Here is a 21,873-nt window from a genome sequence, read left to right on the forward strand (position 1 = left end):
GATCCTCCTTGGCTCACCTCAGCAAACAACACCGTAACCGTAACCACACACACTTGCACACGATGACAGCTCTGAATCCCACTCTCCCACTTCCTACTGAGGACTGCAGATGCACACCAGCACACAAAGCTCCTGCCTGCTGAATGTCATTTTACGACTGGAGGAATGGTCGCTCCCACAGCTCCGAGCGCTTCAAGAACCCATAAAAACCTGCACACACACATACACACACGCATACACGCACACACACACCCAGCCACACACGCAAACACACTAGCACCCAGCCCCTCAGTAATAAATCAGCTGCCTTGCTGCATCCAGTGAGGCTGAACCAAGGCAGTGCGCTGCAGACCTGCTGTCCTGTGTTGTCCCCCTGGCTAATTTCAGCACAGTCCAATGCCCAGAGTCATGTCTGCCGCAGAGAGCGGGGAAGAAAAGCTGTCCTGTGAAGCCTATTTCTGGGTTCCATCATCTTGCATCCCTCTCTCTCCCTCTCCTCCTGCTCTCCTTCAACCTCCACTCTCTTCCTCTCTCCCCTCCTTTGCTCACGTCTGTGTGCAGATCTCAGTCCTGCCAGTCTCAGTGTTCGGTCCCCATCTCTGCTTTGTGCGCTCCCCCTCTCTGTCTTTGTGTCTCTTTCTCGCTCTTCAAATCACTCTATCTCTGTCTGTGTGAGCATGCAACAACCCCCCCCCCCCCCCCCCTCCCTCCTCCTCCTCCTCCTTCTCTCATAGATCTGTTCTCTCTTCTCCCTCTCCCTCCTTCCCTGCCTCCCTCCTCTGGTAAATGTGCTTGGATTGCTACCCTGGTCGCTGCTTTACTTATGCTTGCAAGAACGCCTCCCACTGTACTGCTGTGTCTGTTCCTGCCTGCTGTTGCACAGTAAGAAGGGATTTGAGATCTAACTGTGCCTTCTGCCCTGTCTTCACTGTCATCCTTTGTTCCAGTCTGGAGGCTCGGTGGTGTTTCCCATACTCTTCCTCTCTTTTCTCACTCCCTGCCACACATCATCCAGCCCATGCTTCCAGGAGGGGGATTACAGGAGAATTGCGACTCTGCTCCACCCCATCCCCTATCTATCTCCTCCCTTTCTCCATCTTACTGTATCGGTGATGACAACACACCTATTTTACCCTGACCCAACCCTCATACCTTTTTTGTATTTCCTCTCCCCATCTTCTCTTTCTGTTCCTCAATCGCTCCATTTCCCCCCTCTTCCATTACAACCTTCATGCTCTCTCTCTTCCTCTCAGGAGAGATCACTCCTGTATTGTACTTTGCTGTGACATTGAAAGCTGCATTCATTAGATTTATATTAAGGTGGTGAGGAAATGGGATGGTGTCCCTCCATTACACACAGATACGGGCAGATGTATGGCATCTAATTAGCATGCTCTCACACCCATACAGTAGAAAAACGCAGGATACCCAAAATATGTATGTGCATCTTCATCTACAAGACAAGAAATTAGACAACTAGAGAAAAGAAAGACCCACATGTTTTTTTTTTTTTAAAGAGGTGAGTCATAGCAAGGTTTTCCCATCTAGAGGACTGAGTCAACATTTGCAGAAGTAAATGATGTAGTGGCATGACATGAGACCAGCGCACCAGAATGAAGTCATGGCTTGAGGTGACAAGTTCAGTTCATTTGCACTTCTCTTTAGTTACACCTCTTTGATTTTAGATGACGTGCTTTTCTAGTTGACGGTTTCTTTGTTGGAGAATAAGATGCATGGCTTTAGGGTGTTTTGGAAATTTTAACACCGCCTTAATAACCTCAAATCCTGTGCTACTGCATTCCTTTAAAAAACCAGCAAATAGAAGTGAGGTGGGCAAATTCACACTCACAGCCCTTACACAACAACCTCAACAGTGCATTAGAGATCGATCCATCTTCTTGTGCACGTGCATGCACACATGCAAAATCCCTCAATGTGTGTGAGTGTGTGTGAAAGAAGGAGAAAGACTGTGTGGGGTAGACAAAGAGCAAAAGAGGATTTTGTTAGTTCAGCATCTTCAGTAGGGGGGATTTGGGGTCTTTCCCTTACCAAGGACATATGGCATAGGAGTGCTTTCGAGGAGAGTAGCAAGGAGAGGTGGGCAGTGGGGTGTAATGGCTGTAGTTTGGTGAAGCTTGGGTTGCAAACAGAGCAGCTGAAGCGATGGCATCAGCTGGTCGGCCCTCAGTGAGAGATTTCAGAGTTGGATGGCCCATGAGTGAGAACGTGGCGCAGGTGTGTCTTCAGTGACCTAGAACAGCCAGCTCAAGCATGCATAAACACCCATACTGTACTCACACAATCACATTACATATACGCTCACATCAATGATAACATAAATGTAATTCATACTGGTGCAAGTGGGAGGGTCCTAAAGCAGGGAAAAGCCAGATGTGTCTTTCTTTTACAATGCATACTTGTTACTAGTGCAATTATTATATCTATCTTGCTTACACTGTATATTTCATAGGGATTCAACATTTTACATACAATACAATATAATATCTCTTTTCAGTTTGATCTTATGTTTGATCTCATGAAGATGGCTGTGTAAACATTACCCGTATATGTCCCTACGTACTGTACATATCTTGCAGGGATAATATTTTATTTATTTATTTCTGTTTAATGTTTATAAGGGTTATGTAAGAGTTAAATATTCCCCACTATCCTCAGAACAAGGGCACTTGATGAAATATGGAAATCACATGCGATTATTAATAAATGTGAGTATGATTATGATGGGTCATGGTTTAGTATTCAAATGAATGCAGATAGAAAGAGCAGACCCCAGCTTTCTCAGTACCTCAGACAGATCCCAACTTTCAACTCATAGTGGATTATTTCTGTCTTGAGCTGAAGAAACATTGAAACAAATATAGGAGTCATGCAAAATTTTATAAACATGTAAGCTGTGTCTCTCATGGTCTGTTTATTAATTATTTTAGATTTTCTGTCTTTGGGAAGCAGTGTACTGAGCAAAGTCGATCTGCTTTATGAAAATTTTAATGAAAATTAATGAAATCAAAATGTATTTTCATGAACTTTTCATTGTTGTAATAAAATGAGACATTTGAAACTCTTTTGGTCATAGGTGATTCATCACTGCAAATGTCTAAATGGCTAATATCACAGTAATTTGTGTTTCAGGCTTCATTTTATGAAACTAAGGCCAGTTGATTTTTCTGAGACATGGTTTATTTAAAAGTTTTAATAAAATACCATACTGAATTCTATTTAAAAGGTAATCAGTAATCTGTAAAATTAATTACAGTAATAATGTATTGACCATAAACACAGACAATATAATTATCTCATGAAACTCATCATACCTGCAATTTAATTTCTTAGTCTGTGTTTGGGTGAAGTAAGTAAATCAAATCAACTGTATGTTGCTGCAGGGCTTCAACAGTCTGGACAGCAGCTGTCCGATGAGCTACAGGTCAAGAGTAATCAAACAGGTCTTGTAAACATTACAGCATGATACCAATTTTAAACAGTGTCTGACACAACAGAAACTAACAAGTTAGATTTTCACTTTGACACCTACATACTGCTACCCATAACTGTGATTTTAATTTTTATTCACAGAGATAATTAACGCCAGTTGGCTGGGTGTTTTAAGGTTTCTGGAGAAACCTGGCATAAATATAACAAATATAAGACATGACTCTGATGTCTCAAAATAGAAAGCACTGAACAAAGAGAGGTGTGATTCTTTCAACATCAACAAAGCGCCCTAATACTGTCAGGGATGGGTGTGGCGAGCTTAAGCATTCCTGTCTAAGTATTAGCTATATAGAATATTTATATAAGAGTTACACAGACAGACACAGAGAAGTACTATAATATGGAGGGATTTCATAAAAAATAATATAAAACATATACATAAAGTAAATTAGATAGATAGATAGATAGATAGATAGATAGATAGATAGATAGATAGATAGATAGATAGATAGATAGATAGATAGATAGATAGATAGGAATATAATCTCAGTGTGAGTACAGGACACTTTCAGGCCTCTCTGGACAACTAAATGAGATTAATAAAAGTTGCTTAGCAGGTGAGATATGGCGGTGGGGTGATTACGCCCTCCTGTGGGTTCATAAAGATACAACACGTGTCTACCACACAATGGTTCTCGTGGTCCAGTCCACGGCCCGCCAGCGGCAGAGGGCAGCATATCGACATGCCTGTGTGAATGGGGTGTGTGAAGAAGAGTGGCCTGGGGGAGGCTAGCTGATAGTGGGCCAGACGTGTCGGAGAACTGGCAGTAATGCTAACTTGGCAGCGGTAGCTAGTGAGTTATCCAGAAGTGCCTTGAAGCTTAAAAGGGGCGATTTCAGAGCACGAAGCCTCGCCAGCTGGTCTGTGTAGAGGGTCGGTAAACCGGTAAAGCGTTACGGAGCCCGGACCTTTCATATCTGACAACAACTGGTTAGCTAGCATTAGCTGGCTAGCTGGGGAGCTCCCGAAAAGTAACGCCAGGGCTTGTTTCATACAGTCATGTCTTCGGCCGGAGACTTCGGAAACCCTTTAAGAAAGTTTAAATTGGTCTTTCTCGGGGAACAGAGTGGTAAGTGAAACTTACGCTACAAGTTTGTCGGATGTCGACTATGAATTATGCTCTGGAAAGATGTAGCTAACACTAGAGTTTGACGGGTTGGTCGAGTGATTAACATTAACGTTAGCTAGCTAACACTAGCTACGTAACGTTAAACTTGGCACAGTCGAAGCATTGCGACACCGTAACTTGTTACCAACTGCTTGTCCGAGCTGAATACAGAGAAATGTAAATGTCTTTTCTCCTCAATAAGTAATCTTTGTGGAAACTGACTTCTTCCTCTGTGAGCTAACTTGAGTGGCGAGCAGTGGTAACAGCGTTAACGACGGCAGCAGCAGCTAGTAGAAAGTTACAGGTGCCACTTACATTGAGAAACAGATTGGTAAATAAATTAAAAGTGCTTTTAGTTTAATAGTATTAATTACATTTCCTAAAGATTAGATTGCAGTTGCATTACAGCAGTTATTTGCTTAGTTACTGTATTTGCTGGGGTATTCATAAAAATGCTGTCAATCTCGGTTAAAGTCCTCAAAAAACAATCTCAGCAACTACACAGATCCAATCAGTGTGTCTACCCTAGGGCCCGGGGGGGGGGGGGGGGGGGCATTTCTGCTCAGATGTTATGCATCCCAATTACCTAACCTGCCCAGTGGCATTCCTGCACTCCCCCTACTCATTTCCCCCTTCTCCATCCAAACTCCACACAGGGTGTACTTGTGCTGGAAATGGGGGGGGGGGGGGGGGGGGGGGTGGGTTGCCTAGTTTTCAAAGGCAAAGGTGGTGGGGTCATTGATTATATAGTCCAATACAGTGCTTCCACGGTTTCCCACTGTTTCCACAGCTGTGTGTTTAGCATGCTAACTCAAAGCATGAGTGAAAGGTGAATCTGGGACTTTATGTAGACCTGGGGTGAAAAAGAAACTTTTTCTCTCCCAGTACTGATTCTGATGTTTCAGGGATAGGGTAAATGCTGATAAGAAGTACTAATATGTAGTACTCATAACTATCTCTTCATCCCATTAAAAATGGGAGTACCTAGTTGCATGGAACTCATTGGAGTCATTTTTTGTGAATGGCAACACGATCTTAGGCTTTGCTTTGGTGCTAAAAACAGTTAGTGACTCACTGTGACATGAGTAATAGATCTAATAGTAGAATTAATCTGTGATAGAAGTGTGTGACCTTCATAAAGAAACTACGCTTAAATTGATTCTTCTGGTTTGATAGTAACCAGTCTGCATAATAAGCTCAGTATCGGCACCAATACTGATCCAGCTGATGTGATTAGCGGATCACAAGAGAAGAAACAGGATATAATTTGACAGTAACTATTTTTCCACAGGTATCATGTCTAGTCATGTGACTCTCTGCTCACATCAAGATAAGACCAAAAGGCTGTGATCAGCTGTGGTTCCTTGTAGCCTTGTAAACAGCAGTGTTGGCTTTGGCCATGTCATCATCACTTGATGCACAGTGTAACTGATAATGTAACTCGAGCTCAGTAAAACAGTCCGAGGTGGGGGAGCCCTTTCTGGGTACTCAAAGCAACTCTATGAATGTCTCGCTTGCTATTGATGCACTCAAAATAATGTTTTACTAGTAAATATTCGCAAGGTCAAAAGAAATTTTTTGAACCAGTATACAGTTGCCATGTTTAGAGAAAGTGGTAAATGATGTAATAGGTTCAAAGCATAGATATGGAAGATCCAAAACCTTCAAAGCTGGGTTGGACGCAGTAAGGCAAAACATTTTAGAAGGGAATTAAATGGGGAGCCTGATTCCCAACCCTTCCCATCCCTCTTCATTCCTCAACCCTCAAACTTCTCGTCAAATACTTAAAATGACTGTGCACCACACCCATTGATGGATAAGAGTTTTCAGGAGGGAGTAGGAGTTGCTTGACATGCTGCTGTCAGCCGCAGTCCATTAAAAGGGCTCTTCATGTGTGGCTCATAATCCATTCCTTTATTCCTTCATTTGCAAAGATTTCATAATATCAGCAAAGTTTGACCACAGCAGTTACTTTGAATTTGAACAAATGTACTTATGTTTCATCACGACAAGCTGAGAATAATGTCTTGCTTATAAATAGTAAGAAACCTTTTAATTTCTCACAATTGTTCATTTATTGCAGTCAGTGGTTTTATTTAGCCCCCATTGTTGTTCGACAGAAAATAAATTGGAAACATATTTGATAATTGAATACAATTGTTTCTCAGTCATGCAGCCAAACAATCACTGGTTCCAGCCTTTCAGAGCATGAAATTTTCTGTGTGGGCGTCTGAGAGATTATAAAAGGCAGTTTTCACCATTTTCCTAAATTTTATTGACTAAACAATTAATCTCCCGATCCCATTTTTTTTTTTTTACAGATATAGAATAGAATCAAAAGATGAATTTTGATGAACAATCACTGTTTTAATCTGATAGCAACACTCTATTCGGTTATTTTGAATAAGAACTGATTAATATACAGAACTGAAGTGGAAGTGGGATCATTGCAGATGCACCATTGTTTTTGATTGTTTTTCAGTGGGAAAGACTTCGCTAATCACCAGGTTCATGTATGACAGCTTCGACAACACTTATCAGGTGAGACGAACACCTCCACCTGTTTGAATCACCATTCATTATCCTAATATTATTAGTAGCGTTGACTGAAGATGGCTATGAATATTTACATATTTCTTACCTACTTTCAGGCCACAATAGGAATAGATTTCCTGTCGAAAACGATGTACCTTGAAGACAGAACAGTAAGTTTTATTTTCATCACTAAAACTGTTAAATTGATCCACTTTGTTGCTGGTTATGCTGACCTTTGTTCAGATTGGGGAAATTCTTCAAGTGACTCTAAGTCTTTGGTGTTAGGAATGTCAAGGGACACTCACATACTGATTTCTAACATGTTTTTTTGTTTGTTTGTTTGTTTGTTTTTTTAACAGTTTAGTTTTGTTCTTTCTAGCAAACACACACTGCCTTTCTAGTGTGAGCTGGATGGCGTACTCCCTGGACCGTCCTCCCCTTATCTGTTTCTTTCCTCCCTCAACACAAGTTTTCTTCCTCTCCTTCCTACCCCTCCATCTCTTCTCTCCATTCCTGTTTTGAAATTAAACACCTTACTTGATCAAAAGAGGAGGGTTGATGACAAGTGAAGGGTGATTATTTCTCCCCACGAGCCCAGACAGCTTGCTCTTTCTGGTGGTCATTCACTACCTGCATGCACTACGCTCTCTCTGGCCTCTCTCTGTCTTTTACCATTCATCTGACTTCATTTGGTTTCCTTTTAATTTGCTTTTTGTCACCATAACTTACCTCATTTCTGACCTCGGTTTTTCTTGTTTTGTTTTCATCCCTTCTGTTATTTTCTTTCTCTCTACTTTTATTTCTCCCATCCTTCTCCCCTTCCTGCCCCACAGATCAGGTTGCAGTTGTGGGACACGGCAGGGCAAGAGCGATTTCGTAGCCTCATCCCGAGTTACATCAGAGACTCTGCTGCTGCTGTTGTAGTGTACGACATAACAAGTAGGTGGACTACCTGTGCACCTACCTGTCCTCCATTATGTGTATTGTGCTTTTAATGTTCAGAAACAAATGGGTTTCTGTTTAGATCCACTTAAATACTAACTAATAAAAAAGTTTGTTGTATCATGTGACAAACAAACTTTGCATTTACAAAATCCTGCATTTCCACATTTATACATCAGACTTGGGGACCAAGTATACAACTTGTGGTACTTCCTTATGGTCTTCCTGTCACAAACTCATCCGCCTTCACAGCTGCAGCTTTTTGTCTCTACTGATGCTCTGCTGCCTGTCTCTCCATCGTCTTTCTTTCAGATGTCAATTCCTTCCAGCAAACCACGAAATGGATTGATGATGTGAGAACGGAGAGAGGAAGTGATGTCATCATCATGTTGGTGGGAAACAAGACAGACCTTGCAGACAAAAGGTAATCTGTTCTTCCCTCTTCCTGCCTCTGTGCAAACGGGCATACTAATGAAGCCATAGATCGTTACTGCTGGCCTGTCAATACTGACTTCCTCAGCCATTCCTGAGGCAGCACACAAACACAGCAAGTTATCATCTCTGCTCTTCGAGGATGTCAAAGCTCTGACTATTTGATTTCATACTAGATGTCCAACTTTAGATATTGATTATTTGCTCTTTAACTGATCAAGCTTATAAGTAAATCGATAATTGTCAGCAGTGATATGTAATAATATTAGATCTGAAATACTGTGTGAACCACTGCATTTTTAATGCTGCATTGTATTGGGCTGTACGTCTTTTAACCCCCTTATCTACCACAGGCAAGTATCTATTGAAGAGGGTGAGCGGAAAGCCAAAGAACTAAATGTAATGTTTATTGAGACTAGTGCGAAAGCGGGCTACAACGTAAAGCAGGTAAGAGTGTTTGTGAGTCGTGCTCTGTAGTCCTGCTGCAAATGCTGCTGCCTGGGCTTTATCTCCAAAGGTCGCCTGTCAAAATCAGATATAGAGCTCTCAAATAGGCATTTTGTACATTTAGTAGCAGTTCCAGCAAATGGACCTTAAGGTGATTCTATTTTCTGTCCATATTTCTAAAGGAATGGTTCAATGTTTTTTAAAATAGGGTTTTTTTTCTTGCTGACAATCTAGCAACTGTACCATAAATAAGCAGCTAGAACCAGCAGCTGCTTAGCTTAACATGGGAACTGGAAAAAGGATTAAACATCTAACCCCTGTCGAAAGATGGAAAGAAAATAAACGTACCAGCAGTAAAGCCAACTTTAACTTTACTAAAACTCAACTTGCCTGGGACCAGTAACTTACTGGAGTCTCCACTGGTGGCCTGGGAACTGGTTTAGGGCCAGATGTAATCCGGTGCATAACCTGAAAAAAGGGCAATTGACGTTTTTACACTTTGGGTTTAAACAAATACATAATTAGCATGTTACTTTGTGAGCACAAGAGGTGATGGTATGCAGATTTTGTCAACATTGGACAGAACCAGGCTAGCTGTTTGCCCTTGTTTCCAGTCTTAATGCTAAACTAAGGTAACAAGCTGGCGGGTTACAGCTATTTATTTACTATACACATGAGAGTGGTAGCAGTTGTCAAATCTCACTCTCTGCAAAATGTCCAACTATTACTTTAAGCCTTCTCTTCCTGTTGTGGAACTCAGCTGACACAATGAACAGCCAGAAGGTCTATTAGGAAACTTTTGGTCTTGAGCAAAGGTGACAGTAGCAGCAGGAAGGGGCACGACTTATTAATCCCCTTCAATGTAATCACAGTTTGTATTTTTTCCCTTTTGTCTTCTTGTCGATGTCTGTGGCGGTATGTGCGTGTCCCTGTGGGTGTTTGTGTGTCATGAACGGTGACTCGTGGCTCATCACAGACAGATAACCACAGAGGAGGGAGAACAGAGAGCGAAAGAGATGAATGTTCTGTTTATTGAAACAAGTGCAAAGACAGGCTACAATGTCAAACAGGTAGAGCGTGTGCACCTTTTCGTGTGTGTGTTCATAGTTCTCATGCTCTCTTCTGATTGGCTTATCTTTCACACACGCATGCATGCATAAAGGTGTGCTTTAAACATTGGCTTCTGGTTACATGTGAGATGTGTGGATTTGTTTTTCCAAGCTCTCTCCCACCTGCTACAAGTAATGATTTGCATTGGCCAACCTTCAGACAGCCCTGGAGGTGGGTCAGGGTTTGCAAACCAATACTCCCCACTCCACTGATGAGCACAGTAACAGTATTTTGTTGCTGTGAAATCTGCATGTAATCAAGACTAGTTCTACATGATGCTGTTTAGTGGGGGGTGGGCATGTTTAGCATCATCATACATTCAACACACTTTTCTTATAATTCATTTGAATCCATCGATCACTTTAAAGCCTCCAAGCTCTGTCAACAGAAGGTCTCAGTAAGGCACAATCCTCTTTTCTGCAGTGCGGAAATATGGCCTCACAGTAATTCAAACACATGCTCCATAATTCAAATCAAATTTTGTAAAGCTCTGTTAGGGGGTCTTCCTCTGTATGAGCTTCAAGTGGTCCTTGTGCTTATTCATGTGAAGGGAATATACACAGCACGCCATCTTGATTGGATCTTGTGCTTTGGTCATGCTGTGAGTATATTTCCTTGTCTGACAGAATACATCTGGTTCTCTTTCCATCCAGCTTTTCCGTCGTGTGGCAGCCGCCCTCCCTGGCATGGACACCACACAGGACAAGAGTAGAGAGGACAGTATCCTTTGTGTACATGTTTGTGTCTGTCATGACAGATGGGAGTCAGGAGGTCTTCTTGTTCTTATGTCCTGTCATACAGATCTGGAAAATCTGGTACAGTGCTGTGGCACTTTGCTATTATGGTTTAACCCATGTGTACTTTTAAATTATTTAGATTTAGACTATTCTTGCAACATAAGCCTGCTCAGCTGTTGAGCCAACAGCCTGTAGTTGATATTTATTTTTTATTTAACTAATTATACTATTCCTTTAATCTGTCCAGACTTGGGTGATGATGGTGAAATGGATGTCATGTAGGGCTGGGTATTGAAACACTTTTTTGATCTCACCATAATGTATCACATTATTCTTTGGTTCCTGATTAAAATCCAAATTAAAAAAAAAAAAAAAAAATTAAACAATGTTCTCTTGGGGGTTTCTCTTTAATTTTTCTTTTTTTAAATAAAAATCTGTTTATCACACTGACAATGGTGCTGAAAGAAATTCCAACCCTAATACCCAGCCTTAATGTAATGTTTTTGAGCAATCAATCTCTCAAATAAGAGTTATGTATGTATTGTATAGCTAATGCACTTGAAACTGTAGGGAGGTGTGCTCAGCTGCACAAGACTCCTAAATAATCGTAGTCAGCGAACAAGCAAAAATACTTAAAATACAGAGAGGGCAGGAGCACTCTGATGGTGATGGAGCGCAGACTTAATTCCATAAGGTGATGTTTCAGACCTAGTGTGCCAGATCTTATCACAGACAGTCTTTTACTTTCTATTTTTATTTAGTTTTTTTTATTCACGGTAACAACCTCTCATGAACATTTTGGAGTTGTGTTTTTCTCATTCTGTGATGTTCCTTAACTCCTAAACCCTTCAGTGATTGACATTAAGCTGGAGAAGCCACCAGAGCAACCTGTCAGTGAAGGAGGCTGTTCCTGCTAATGCCGGCCTATGCCATGGCTAAATATTACTTTTACTGGCTTTTTCTCCAACCCAGTCCGTTTTTTCTGTATCTGTACCCTTCACTACACCTGCCTCTGTGCCCCATCTTGAAAGAGAACACTATATCCGTTACCTTCGCTATTGTGGAAACCTTGCTTTCTCATCAGGATGCTCTGAAAGTCATAAATCAATTGAATATTTGCGCTGTAACACATGTATTGAAACAGTTTACACAGTTGGAGCTCAGACTTCTTTACTGAGCTCCTGTAGTCTGTCATTTCAGACAAAGATGGTGGCACATTGCTGTAGTTTGTGTCGAAAGATGAGTTTTTGAACCAAACGGAAAGAATGTGTGTGTTAAAGATATCAACTCAAAGTATGTGTTTAAGAGTGAGAATATTCTTTAAAAGTTTAATATTGCTTTAAGCTTAATAAGCACAATGTGGATGCTGTGTGCATTTGTTAACATAATTTTTGCTGTTGCAACTGATTGGCAAAGATTAATTCATCAATTGTGTAATCAACAAACTGTTCTTTCTGTTGCCTGTCTTGAGTAATTTGTGGAAAAGGTTGTGTTAAAGTAAATCAATAACATATTTGGGAGATCTCAATGTCGACAAGTATACTGTACACATGTGATGCAGCTGAATTTGGAGGTGGCAGCCATGAGTTTATGTTAAGATGAGTTTGTGCTTTGAGGCGCCTGTACCAGCAGAGTCACAGTTCTCCCAACATGTACCAGCATGATATGACAAGTTGACACATTGAAACCACACAGTCACAAACCAGCACAAACACGACACCTTATACAAGAGCAACACTACCATTACACTATCCACATTACCGTCCTTCCTCTTCTCCCACACTTGTTCCTGTGTGATGGGTTGTTTTTACCCTGGCTTCCATTTTCTATTACCTTTTTATTTGGATAGATCTTTTTTTTTTCTAAAGACTACATCTATCATAGATTTAAACTATTTCTTTGATAATAGTGTTTGGGGAAGATTTTCTCATATATTAAGAGTCATAATCATGGAACCCACCATAAACATTAGATATGGAGATATATGCCTTTTGGAGTTTAATTATAGAGGGCTTCCTTGGCTTTGGGTTTATCTAGTTAAGTTTGGTATGATGTTTTATGAACAATTTAAAGAAGTTTTCTTTTGCTTGTTTTTATTTTTTGGCATTGATCTTTTGTTAGTGATTATTCTACATGTGTATTTAATCCACAATGACTTGTAATATTTATTTCTGTTGGATTCATGTTTCTTTTTTTATGGCTGTTAATATTCACTTTTGGTATGAGTCCTGAATCACTAATAAAATATGCATCCACCTGGACCACGTTTAACAGAATCAGTAGAGAGTGTCTGCTGTTCCCTCCGCCACCTCTAAACGGAAATTTGATCATACTGATAAAACTGTGCAATTTTGGAGGAGAACTTATGGATGAGAGTCTGATTTGTATAGCAAAGTAGTCCTTAACGTTTCTGTCTGGAATGGTTTTAAATGAAAATAAAAAACACTTGTCACCGCTGCTGAAATTGATGTCTTATTGACAGCTGTAAGATGTTGTTTTAGTGATTTGAATGGCTTTTTAAACATTTTTTATTTTATTTAAATCATAAATCAAAGATAACATACTCTTGAGTACTGCTGAGATCTTAATCTGTTTCCTTTAAGTTTTCAGCCTGTGTCTCAGCACTGCAGCAGTGTGTAAAAACCACAGGAACAGAACAACTCTAAGACTTACTGTATTATTAAAAGCAAGGCTTGAAAAGTATTGTGGTCATGGAGCAGAACGATGCTCAGTCATGTGACTGAATGAAGGACAATAATCAGCCTAGTTATCTCTCCTGCAGGTGCAATGTGCTGGAGCTGGATTAATAGGCTATTTTCACAGCAGACATTTTGACTTGTTATTGCAGGAAAAGCACAGGTGAAACTAATGGCAGAAATGATGGCTCTAAAATATGCCATGCCACTGAAACAGCATTCATAATACCAGGGCCCTTGAACTGGTACACCTAAATGGAATCTAGTCATTGTTCATGCCTGAGTGTCTATGGTCTGGTGGGGCACAAGTATTCATATGAAAGGAAACTAGAGGAGTCATATTCACCTGTATGAACCTATTATTGCTATTATTATTATTATTATTATTATTACTACTGCTAAACTGCCTCAGACACAAAGGGCCCTAAAAATGTTCACTTCATGTCAATAGTTGCAATTAGGTTCAATAATTGCAATATGGACTAGCAACATTGGGGTAAAAATATCAACTATTTGGGGTTCTGCGTCATTTCTTAATCTTGTGGTCCTGTCTTTTGGAGGGGCCCTGTCTCAAAGTAATGGCTGTAGCATTGCAACGAGTTTATTTTCAGCTCACATGGTGCATATTCCTAAATATGCTGAACTGTACTTAATCAGATCACCTTTAACTGCAGTAACAGGGTACATCACGTAGAGGGCAGGAGGGATCCGCACATTCGCACGAAAGTGGTACAGCTGTCTATCAAATAGTCAAACTTTGTATGTCATGTACCTTAGTGCAAAACGTGGAACCACAGGAATCAAATCTTTTGTCAGTCTTTGCCGTGGGTGTATTAATCTAATACATCCACGGCAAAGACTAATTAATAAATAATAATATATAATATATATTCATATATAATATAATAATAAACTACATTAATCTAATAATACATGGTCTCTGCTCTCATTCCCTGTCCGCGATTGGTTGCAAGTCCCGCGAGATTTTCGCAAGCAGGTGTTACCCTGGAAACCAAGCTAAACAACTGCTGCTCTGTGTTTTTAGCTAATTTTGTCAAGGCGGGCTGTGTCACTAAGCTTTCATCTGATTTTTAAATTAGTTTTACGCATTTAATTCCACAATGGGTAACGATTACTACGAGACGCTGGAAATAAACAGAAATGCAACAGACGCAGATGTCAAAAGGGCGTAGGTCTTGTTAAACTACCAACCGTTAAGTTTCTTACAAGGCGTTCAAACTTGAAGCCACTCACAAATGTTTGATAGCAGTTTTGTGTTTGTTGTCACTGTTTTTCCTCTTCTGTTTTCCCAGATATCGACGCCTTGCTCTGAAGTTTCACCCGAGCAGAAACAGAGAACCTGGAAGCACCGAGAAGTTCAGTCAGCTGGGTGAGGCCTACGATGTTTTGAGCGACCGTGAGTATCTAGAACAGGGAAGCTGGAGTTGGTCCTGCCATGAATACTGTAGATCATTCATTACACTAGTGCAACCCATCACGTAGGCCATACTGTATATTTTACCTTAATAATAACAACTCAAATTCTGGTGTTACGGGGCGACTGTGCTTTCTGATGTAGACCGGTTGTTTGCAACATGTGTACTTCTGTGCAACCTGAAGTATTCATGTTGAAAAGATATTGTTGTGGCAAGAAGGAACACACTAAAATAGAATAAAACACAATAAAAAAAAAATAGTCGAAATATTACCAATAATCAAATAAAAGTGGGAGTAATGTTGTCTGTATGATATTTTATTTTCAGCTTATTTATTTCTAATTAATGTCAGAGAATCTGCTCATATGTCTCAATATGAACAAATTATTATTAATACAAAACATTTTACTTAATGTATCATGTATTTACAGCTGAAATTGGGATGGAAAGTGCTGGTAGGAAAGCTTGTTGTATTAATATGTGATTAACTCTCACCAAAGTCTGTATAATCAAAGCTACTGTAGATTACACTAACAGTGTTCAGGGCAGTTATGTAAATCTATAACATTATCCACCTTTTACCATAATATCAGTAGCATTTTACTCTCGTAACAGTATTTAAACAGCAGTTGCAGACTGGCAGTTTGAGTCTATATGAATATCTATTTTCTTTCTCATAGCTCGAAAAAAGGCAACCTATGACAAGTTTGGTGAGGAGGGACTAAAAGGTGGTATCCCACCTGAGTTTGGCAGCGGTGGGGCTTGGTCATCTAAATATGACTACCATGGAAATCCAGACAAAACATTCAGGCAGTTTTTCGGAGGTGACAACCCATTTGCAGGTGAGAAAAACAGAGACAAACATCATTCAGTGAATGTGCTTTTTCAAATTTAATTACAACTGCATCAGTCAGACTTTATTTTTATTTAGTTTCTTTTTTTTTTGTTTGTTTGTTTGTTTTTCTAGACTTCTATACAAATGACGTACCACTTCAGTTCAGTGGTCTGCAACCAGGAGTGGTGAAGACACAGGATTCCCCAATAGAGAGAGACCTTCATTTGTCTCTGGATGATCTCTTCCATGGATGCACAAAAAAGATAAAAATATCTCGCAGGGTAAGAACTGTACACAAGATGAATATCTTTTCTCATCCCACAGATTTTCAGTGGCCAAATCATTCAAACATTCATCGGTTAGACCAACAGCAATTCAAGGGGTTTGGAATGACTTTACATAAAATACATTTACATCAAATAAACCACACTGAGTGAAATACATGTATTCCTTTTTGCTTTAATTGTTTAACAGATAATGAATGAGGATGGATTCACATCGAGTATCAGAGACAAGATCCTGTCAATAGATGTAAAGCCTGGATGGAAAGAAGGCATAAGGATCATTTTTTCCAAAGAGGGAGATCAGGTAAGAGGTACACACCATCATTTTCTGTAAATATTTAAGACAGCTGTAATAACTCATTAACAATTTAACCAGTCTGATATCTGAAGCAATATGTCGAAGGGTGAGCTCATCAGTCAGTATGTTTGTGTTTTAAATCCGGTTAGACCACTTATTTGCATGTGGTTATTTCAACAGTATGACTTTAATCAGATTGAAGGAGACCTATAGGCCCTCAGCCTGGTGCCAATGAAAAGAGAATATTTACCTGTTGATGCTACTGGCCTTCCTTCTCACCAATATCTTTCTCTGTGAGAGCAGTCAGAAAAGAGCTGACAACATGTGACTTGTAATGGTTTGTTGACATATGTTGTTATGATTGAGGTTAGGATGAGTAATTTGCACTAAAAACAAGGTAAAGCTTCCATGATAGTCCCCACTGTTTCCATATTTCCTTGCTTTATGCAAACTCTCTCACAACAAAGTGTGTTTTTGGTTTGTGGCGCTGTCCCTGGTGCTGATTTACCCAACTCTCTGCTGCCGCATACATAGAGATATTATTTTATTGTAAATAATCCAACCTCTTATAAGCTTTAGAAGGAAGTCTAGCAAGTGACAAATATGCTAATATGTATATTTATGGATGAAAAACACAAAACATATTCCTAAAGCTGACAGATTTGGGTTAGAAGTATATGAAGAATATACATTTTTAAAGACATTATAATAATGCGACATTGTGCAAATTCATGTTGGATTATCATGATCATAAAGAAAGTGACAATAATAACATTTGTAGGCTTCTCTGTTGGAGAAAGGCAAATGCTTGGGATAATATTGGATCAATCATAAGGGAATTAGTAACTTGCTTAATACTGAAAGTTTTTTTATTATCTGAATGCATCATTTTATACTAGATTTTTAAATCTCATGCTTTTACTGTTATTCTACCAGTCCTATTGTAATTACATTGGAATAGTAAGTGCTTGGGACGGTACTGATGATTGGAAACTTGCTCAAACTGTTGACCACAGAATACAGGTGGACAGTTTTGAAATGGTTTATTATGTCAGAATGAGATAAATATTAACATGAATGGGTAAGTAATTTATATTTTCAAGGAAATTCTCAAAATGTATTTATTTGTTCAGTTGTAAAGTGTTTTAATTTCCACTGGATCTGCTTCATTGTTACCAGTAGGTGGCCTCAGCAGATCCCCCTGTAATATGGGCTCAATTTAGGGTCAGTAAGATTCAGAGATGTAAAGAGATGTTCACAAAGTTTGTTGTAGTAAATCAACCTTTATAAACCTGTAAAAATCTGTTTGTGCACATTTTAAAAAAAAGAGACTGGATAAAATTTGCGAGTATCACTTTACAAGCTCAAAATCTTTTTGACCCTAAGTTGAGCCCATCTTTGTCAAGTAGCTCAGAGGTGCTTATATAAACGTCATCAAATATGCTTTTTGTATGATATGATCTTATCAATTCAGGTCAAAAGAAAATATGTGCATGAAACTATTCTTTCTCAAACTATACATAGTAACAAGTTATTACTAAGCCATCCTTTAGGGAAAGGGCCTAACTACAATTTAATTATGCTGGTGTATTTTACTTCAAGGGACCAAACAGCATCCCTGCAGATATTGTGTTCATAGTGCGACAGAAGAGTCATCCTGTGTTCGTAAGACAACACAATGACCTGATCTACAAGGCCAAGATCTCTCTGGAGATGGTGAGTCATGTAAAGAGGATTTCAAACTTATATATTTGGGTCAAGCAGAATAAACACTGAAGCAAAAAACCTCTCCCACAGGCCTTGACTGGCTTCTCTGTGGATATGGAGACACTAGATGGCAGGCTACTCAATATTCCCATCAATAACATTGTGCAGTAAGTGCTTTCCTATATTGGGGTCATGTATAGGTTTATGTGTAATACTGTATTTTGTAATTTTATTAATTAATCTCTAATACTTTAAAAGCTGAATGAATAATTTGAACATCAAGATCAGAGCAGGGAGAGATTGTCATAAGAAATTCAAGCACTTTGTATCACCAGTACAGTTTAACAGGGACATTCCTAGAAGGGTATGTTTTTTGATATGTTTCCTGTCTCTGATTTGTTTGTCATAACATATCAGCCCCATGTACAAAAAAGTGGTGACTGGAGAGGGAATGCCGCTGTCCCAGGACCCTTCACAGAGAGGAAACCTCATCATTACTTTTGACATCCAGTTCCCAGAGAAGCTCTCCGCTGAGAGAAAGCATCTGATCAAACAAGCTTTAAAATAAACATTAGAGCAATAAATACTAATCACATTTTAATACATGTGTTGTTATACTTTGACAAGTGATTATTGTAATTACATTTATGTCATCATCGGTATAAACACAATTTGTATAACTTTGATTCTTTGAGTTGAAATATACTAGGAGGCAACAAAAGGTAAAGGAATGTGTAAACAACATGACTTGTGCTACCAAATCAGCCCTCTGCCAGCCAATAATGATTACAGTATAGTTGTGCAGTTGTGATTCGTCGCCATCATAGCCCGTTTCAACTGCTCGTATGTCACGAACATCACCACGTTCCAGGAGCCCAGGCGTAAGAAAGATGGCATGAACCTCAAGAGCAAAAAAAAAAACAATACAGAAAAATAATATGATTTATTGCAATCCATTCATATCAATAGCTGTTTTGTTTACAGTCATTAGTCTTCTCACCCTCTTGTATAAATGTTTGATTTATATCCTCATTAACCATTTAAATAATGTCCATGCAGTCAATGCTTACCCCTTATAAAAGGCAAGCGGCCCTTCTTTTGTCATCATGGCAGCAGCACAATTGAGGACACTGCTGTACTGGCCAAGAGCAGAGTTCATGTATCTTGTCTTGACCACATCAACTGGTGAGGCAATCACTGTTGTGCATAACCCTGCACCAAAGGCTGACACAAAGTGGCAGGGCAGATTGTCTGTACAGGAGAGGTGGAAAGTTACTCTTCCAGGGAGGAAAACACTTGGGTTTTATTTCATGCCAGTGGATCATGTTGGTGCAGCCATTGTTTTTTACCTGTCAGGGGAGTGGACTGAAGAAGCGTATCCTTGATGAAGTCATATGTCACCAGCTCTGTGCAGTTGACAATTGCATTGCGTGCAATGTTTGGAGCTGTACCTGCATGACAGAGTAATATAAGTAATAAAAATATTAATCATAAGAAACTGAAGGATAACCTTCCAGACCCACAGAACCATCTTAAGCTCAAGCTACCTTTCCATAGACCACGAATGCCTTCCTCCTTAGCAATGGTCTTGTAAGCTTCAATGGTGCTATAGTAGCGTCTGGCGTGCCCAGAGGACCTGGCTTGTGCCTGGAAGCGGACTTTAACCACATCTGTGGGCTGAGCAAAAGCAACTGCCATGGCTCCTGTGGTACATCCCGCAAGCAGCCGACTGCCGATGCCTACATCTGAACCAGACAGGAGGGAGATGATTGGTGCAGGACGCCCTCAACTGGACTACCAATTATAATACATTCATGAATACTCACGGTCAGAGCCTTTAGTATAGAACTGTTTTACAGAGTCGTAGAGACCAATGCGGACAGAGGCAAAGCTCATCTGCCTCTGGAGTCCTGCGACCAGTCCACTGTAAAGACTCCTGGGCCCCTCTGTACGCACCATGGTGGTGATGGTGCCAAATACTCCTCGATACTTCACTACAGACCCTTTCCCTGCAGCTGCTGAGGCTTTGGCCTCCCCTTGGATCTGTGCAGGACAAAAGTTAATGGAAGCTCATTTAACTAAAGATAAGAAAGGGTGGGGACTTCAATACACATTATGCATCTTCTTCAATTTTTAAGCACTAAGAAATGCATAAAATGCCCTATACTCTGTTTGTTTTACCTACAGTATATTCACATATTTGTATGTACTCATGCAATGCAGTAATTTGATGTTTTGATGATACCTGTAGTCGCACTTTGGCTGTGTCTAGGGGAAAGGTGAGCAGGTCAGCGATACAGGCTGCAGTTCCTGCTCCTACAAACTTCACAGCTGCTGATGGGGGCACATCTGCAGGTCCAAATCCAACCATTTTTCAGGATTATTTTGATGAATGTAAGGACTGAAGTGTGGCTGATTACCATGGACAGGGCAAGAAGCTCCTCCAGAATCTGAAAAAATAGACCCAGAACACATCCCATCCAAAGATGGATGTAATTCATGTGAAACTGAATCTCTACAAAGTTAGCACATTAGAATCATTAATGCCATGCAATAGATTTTTTTTTTTTAAATTTTATTTTATTTCACTTGATTCTATGTCCTGACTCTGTGCACTGATACCTGCTGGGTGACTTATGTAACATTAAGCAAAAGGGACATTCTAAAGATGAGGTTTTACTGATGCTAAATGAAAGACAGCTGTTCGGTACATTCTGTTCACACAGAAAAAGGTTGCATGGACAAGGGCTAAAAAACAAAGACCTTGCAAATTCAGTGGCACAAATGAATGATTTCTCTCATCATTCAATTCCAAACCTCCAATCAGAATTGTGAACTTTGGCTATTAATTCTTACCTTTCTGCAGGTGTTTCAGACAGAAACTTCAGAGATCAGGATTCTCTAAAGGTGTCCCTCTGGCTGAACTTTGTCCCAGATATAAATTGGTGTCCTTGGTTTTCCATAGAAGATTTTTCAAAAACGATGAGCCTTAAAATCATACTCCAAATCCTGGGGAAAACAGAAACAAGTTCAAAAACAACATAGTAATGTAACTAACTATTGGCAGAAATACCAATATACCGAGAAAAAAAAATCACATTAAAGAATTTGATTGTACCTTGATTTGATTTGTGAAGTGAAACTGCCCGGTAAAATGCACAAAATCTTGAAGTGAGAGTACCCAAATGAATCTGAGCCGATGAATGGACAGAATGCAGTAGTGTGGGGAAGAGAACTGCCTCTTTAAATACTGCCATGATGCTGTTACATCACGACATGCCATGTGTTGCTGGTAGGGCCCCACCCCCAGTGTATCTATATGGGCTGCCTCCTGGTCCCATGGGCCAAGTGTTAACCAGTCTGTGTAGCAAACAGGCTGTGGTAGCATTTGTCTTTTTCTCTTTGTCTTCCTCAAGCTTCCTCTATAATGTTTCCCCAGACTCAAAATAATGTCACAACAAACACTAAAAAAAACCAAAGTTGTGATCGATGAGACAGGCTGAATGTATTAAGAGTTGATTTTGTGAAAATAAAATGTTGCATTAGAAAAGTGGATTTTCTAACCTGCTAAATGGACTGCATTTATGTAGCACTTTTCTACACTTAGAGACTACTCCAAGCACATACAATACGTGCCACATTCACACATCACAGTGAGGAGCAAAAATGGGGTTTAATATTGCCCACATTGCAAGACTGAAGGAGCTGGGATTTGAACCACCATCCTTCCAATTTGTGGATGACCCATTGTACCTCCTGAGCCGCAGAGAGCACAGGCATGCAGAGCTAAGTGCT

General features: G+C 39.9%; 3 protein-coding genes across 4 annotated transcripts; 2 read left to right on the forward strand and 1 right to left on the reverse strand.

The window, feature by feature from the left end:
* Window positions 1-4,212: 4,212 nt before the first annotated feature.
* LOC139607680 (ras-related protein Rab-6A) lies at window positions 4,213-13,286 on the forward strand. Of its 2 annotated transcripts, none has more exons than XM_071460766.1 (8): window positions 4,213-4,580; window positions 7,102-7,160; window positions 7,271-7,324; window positions 7,988-8,093; window positions 8,409-8,520; window positions 9,952-10,045; window positions 10,739-10,805; window positions 11,675-13,286. In XM_071460766.1, exons 1-8 carry the CDS (start codon window positions 4,511-4,513, stop codon window positions 11,737-11,739), a joined length of 627 nt encoding a protein of 208 aa, XP_071316867.1. In that variant the 5' UTR covers window positions 4,213-4,510; the 3' UTR covers window positions 11,740-13,286. The 2 variants fall into 2 exon arrangements, with proteins under 2 accessions (XP_071316867.1, XP_071316866.1); XM_071460765.1 differs by lacking the exon at window positions 9,952-10,045 and adding an exon at window positions 8,882-8,975 and having other exon boundaries at window positions 4,232-4,580.
* A 1,216-nt stretch (window positions 13,287-14,502) lies between these two features.
* dnajb13 (DnaJ heat shock protein family (Hsp40) member B13) lies at window positions 14,503-18,679 on the forward strand. The gene is made up of 8 exons (XM_071461036.1): window positions 14,503-14,707; window positions 14,832-14,935; window positions 15,635-15,796; window positions 15,922-16,070; window positions 16,264-16,377; window positions 17,974-18,087; window positions 18,169-18,245; window positions 18,496-18,679. The coding sequence occupies exons 1-8, from the start codon at window positions 14,640-14,642 to the stop codon at window positions 18,644-18,646; spliced, it is 939 nt and encodes a 312-aa protein (XP_071317137.1). The 5' UTR covers window positions 14,503-14,639; the 3' UTR covers window positions 18,647-18,679.
* Window positions 18,663-21,320, reverse strand: ucp2 (uncoupling protein 2). Its single transcript, XM_071461037.1, has 8 exons — window positions 21,197-21,320; window positions 20,935-21,087; window positions 20,324-20,528; window positions 19,905-20,121; window positions 19,626-19,823; window positions 19,428-19,529; window positions 19,149-19,329; window positions 18,663-18,979 (listed from the first exon to the last, which is right to left on the reverse strand). The coding sequence occupies exons 3-8, from the start codon at window positions 20,447-20,449 to the stop codon at window positions 18,865-18,867; spliced, it is 939 nt and encodes a 312-aa protein (XP_071317138.1). The 5' UTR covers window positions 20,450-20,528; window positions 20,935-21,087; window positions 21,197-21,320; the 3' UTR covers window positions 18,663-18,864.
* Between the last annotated feature and the right edge of the window lie 553 nt (window positions 21,321-21,873).

Source organism: Trachinotus anak, unplaced genomic scaffold (assembly GCF_046630095.1).
Source record: "Trachinotus anak isolate AG129_WGS33_773 ecotype Australia unplaced genomic scaffold, CSIRO_AGI_Tana_v1 ptg000024l, whole genome shotgun sequence".
In the NCBI taxonomy this organism is placed as follows: domain Eukaryota; kingdom Metazoa; phylum Chordata; class Actinopteri; order Carangiformes; family Carangidae; genus Trachinotus; species Trachinotus anak.

Bases quoted from the DNA above. Each gene is read 5' to 3' on its own strand.
- LOC139607680 (XM_071460766.1), top strand. From the start codon at position 4,511: ATGTCTTCGGCCGGAGACTTCGGAAACCCTTTAAGAAAGTTTAAATTG. The intron at 4,581-7,101 runs GTAAGTGAAACT...ATTGTTTTTCAG, and splicing joins CTTTCTCGGGGAACAGAGTG to TGGGAAAGACTTCGCTAATC. The intron at 7,325-7,987 runs GTAAGTTTTATT...CCTGCCCCACAG, and splicing joins TGTACCTTGAAGACAGAACA to ATCAGGTTGCAGTTGTGGGA.
- dnajb13 (XM_071461036.1), top strand. From the start codon at position 14,640: ATGGGTAACGATTACTACGAGACGCTGGAAATAAACAGAAATGCAACA. The intron at 14,936-15,634 runs GTGAGTATCTAG...TCTTTCTCATAG, and splicing joins CTACGATGTTTTGAGCGACC to CTCGAAAAAAGGCAACCTAT. The intron at 16,071-16,263 runs GTAAGAACTGTA...ATTGTTTAACAG, and splicing joins AGATAAAAATATCTCGCAGG to ATAATGAATGAGGATGGATT.
- ucp2 (XM_071461037.1), bottom strand. From the start codon at position 20,449: ATGGTTGGATTTGGACCTGCAGATGTGCCCCCATCAGCAGCTGTGAAG. The intron at 19,530-19,625 runs GTAGCTTGAGCT...TCTGTCATGCAG, and splicing joins CATTCGTGGTCTATGGAAAG to GTACAGCTCCAAACATTGCA. The intron at 18,980-19,148 runs GTAAGCATTGAC...TTTGCTCTTGAG, and splicing joins CCGCTTGCCTTTTATAAGGG to GTTCATGCCATCTTTCTTAC.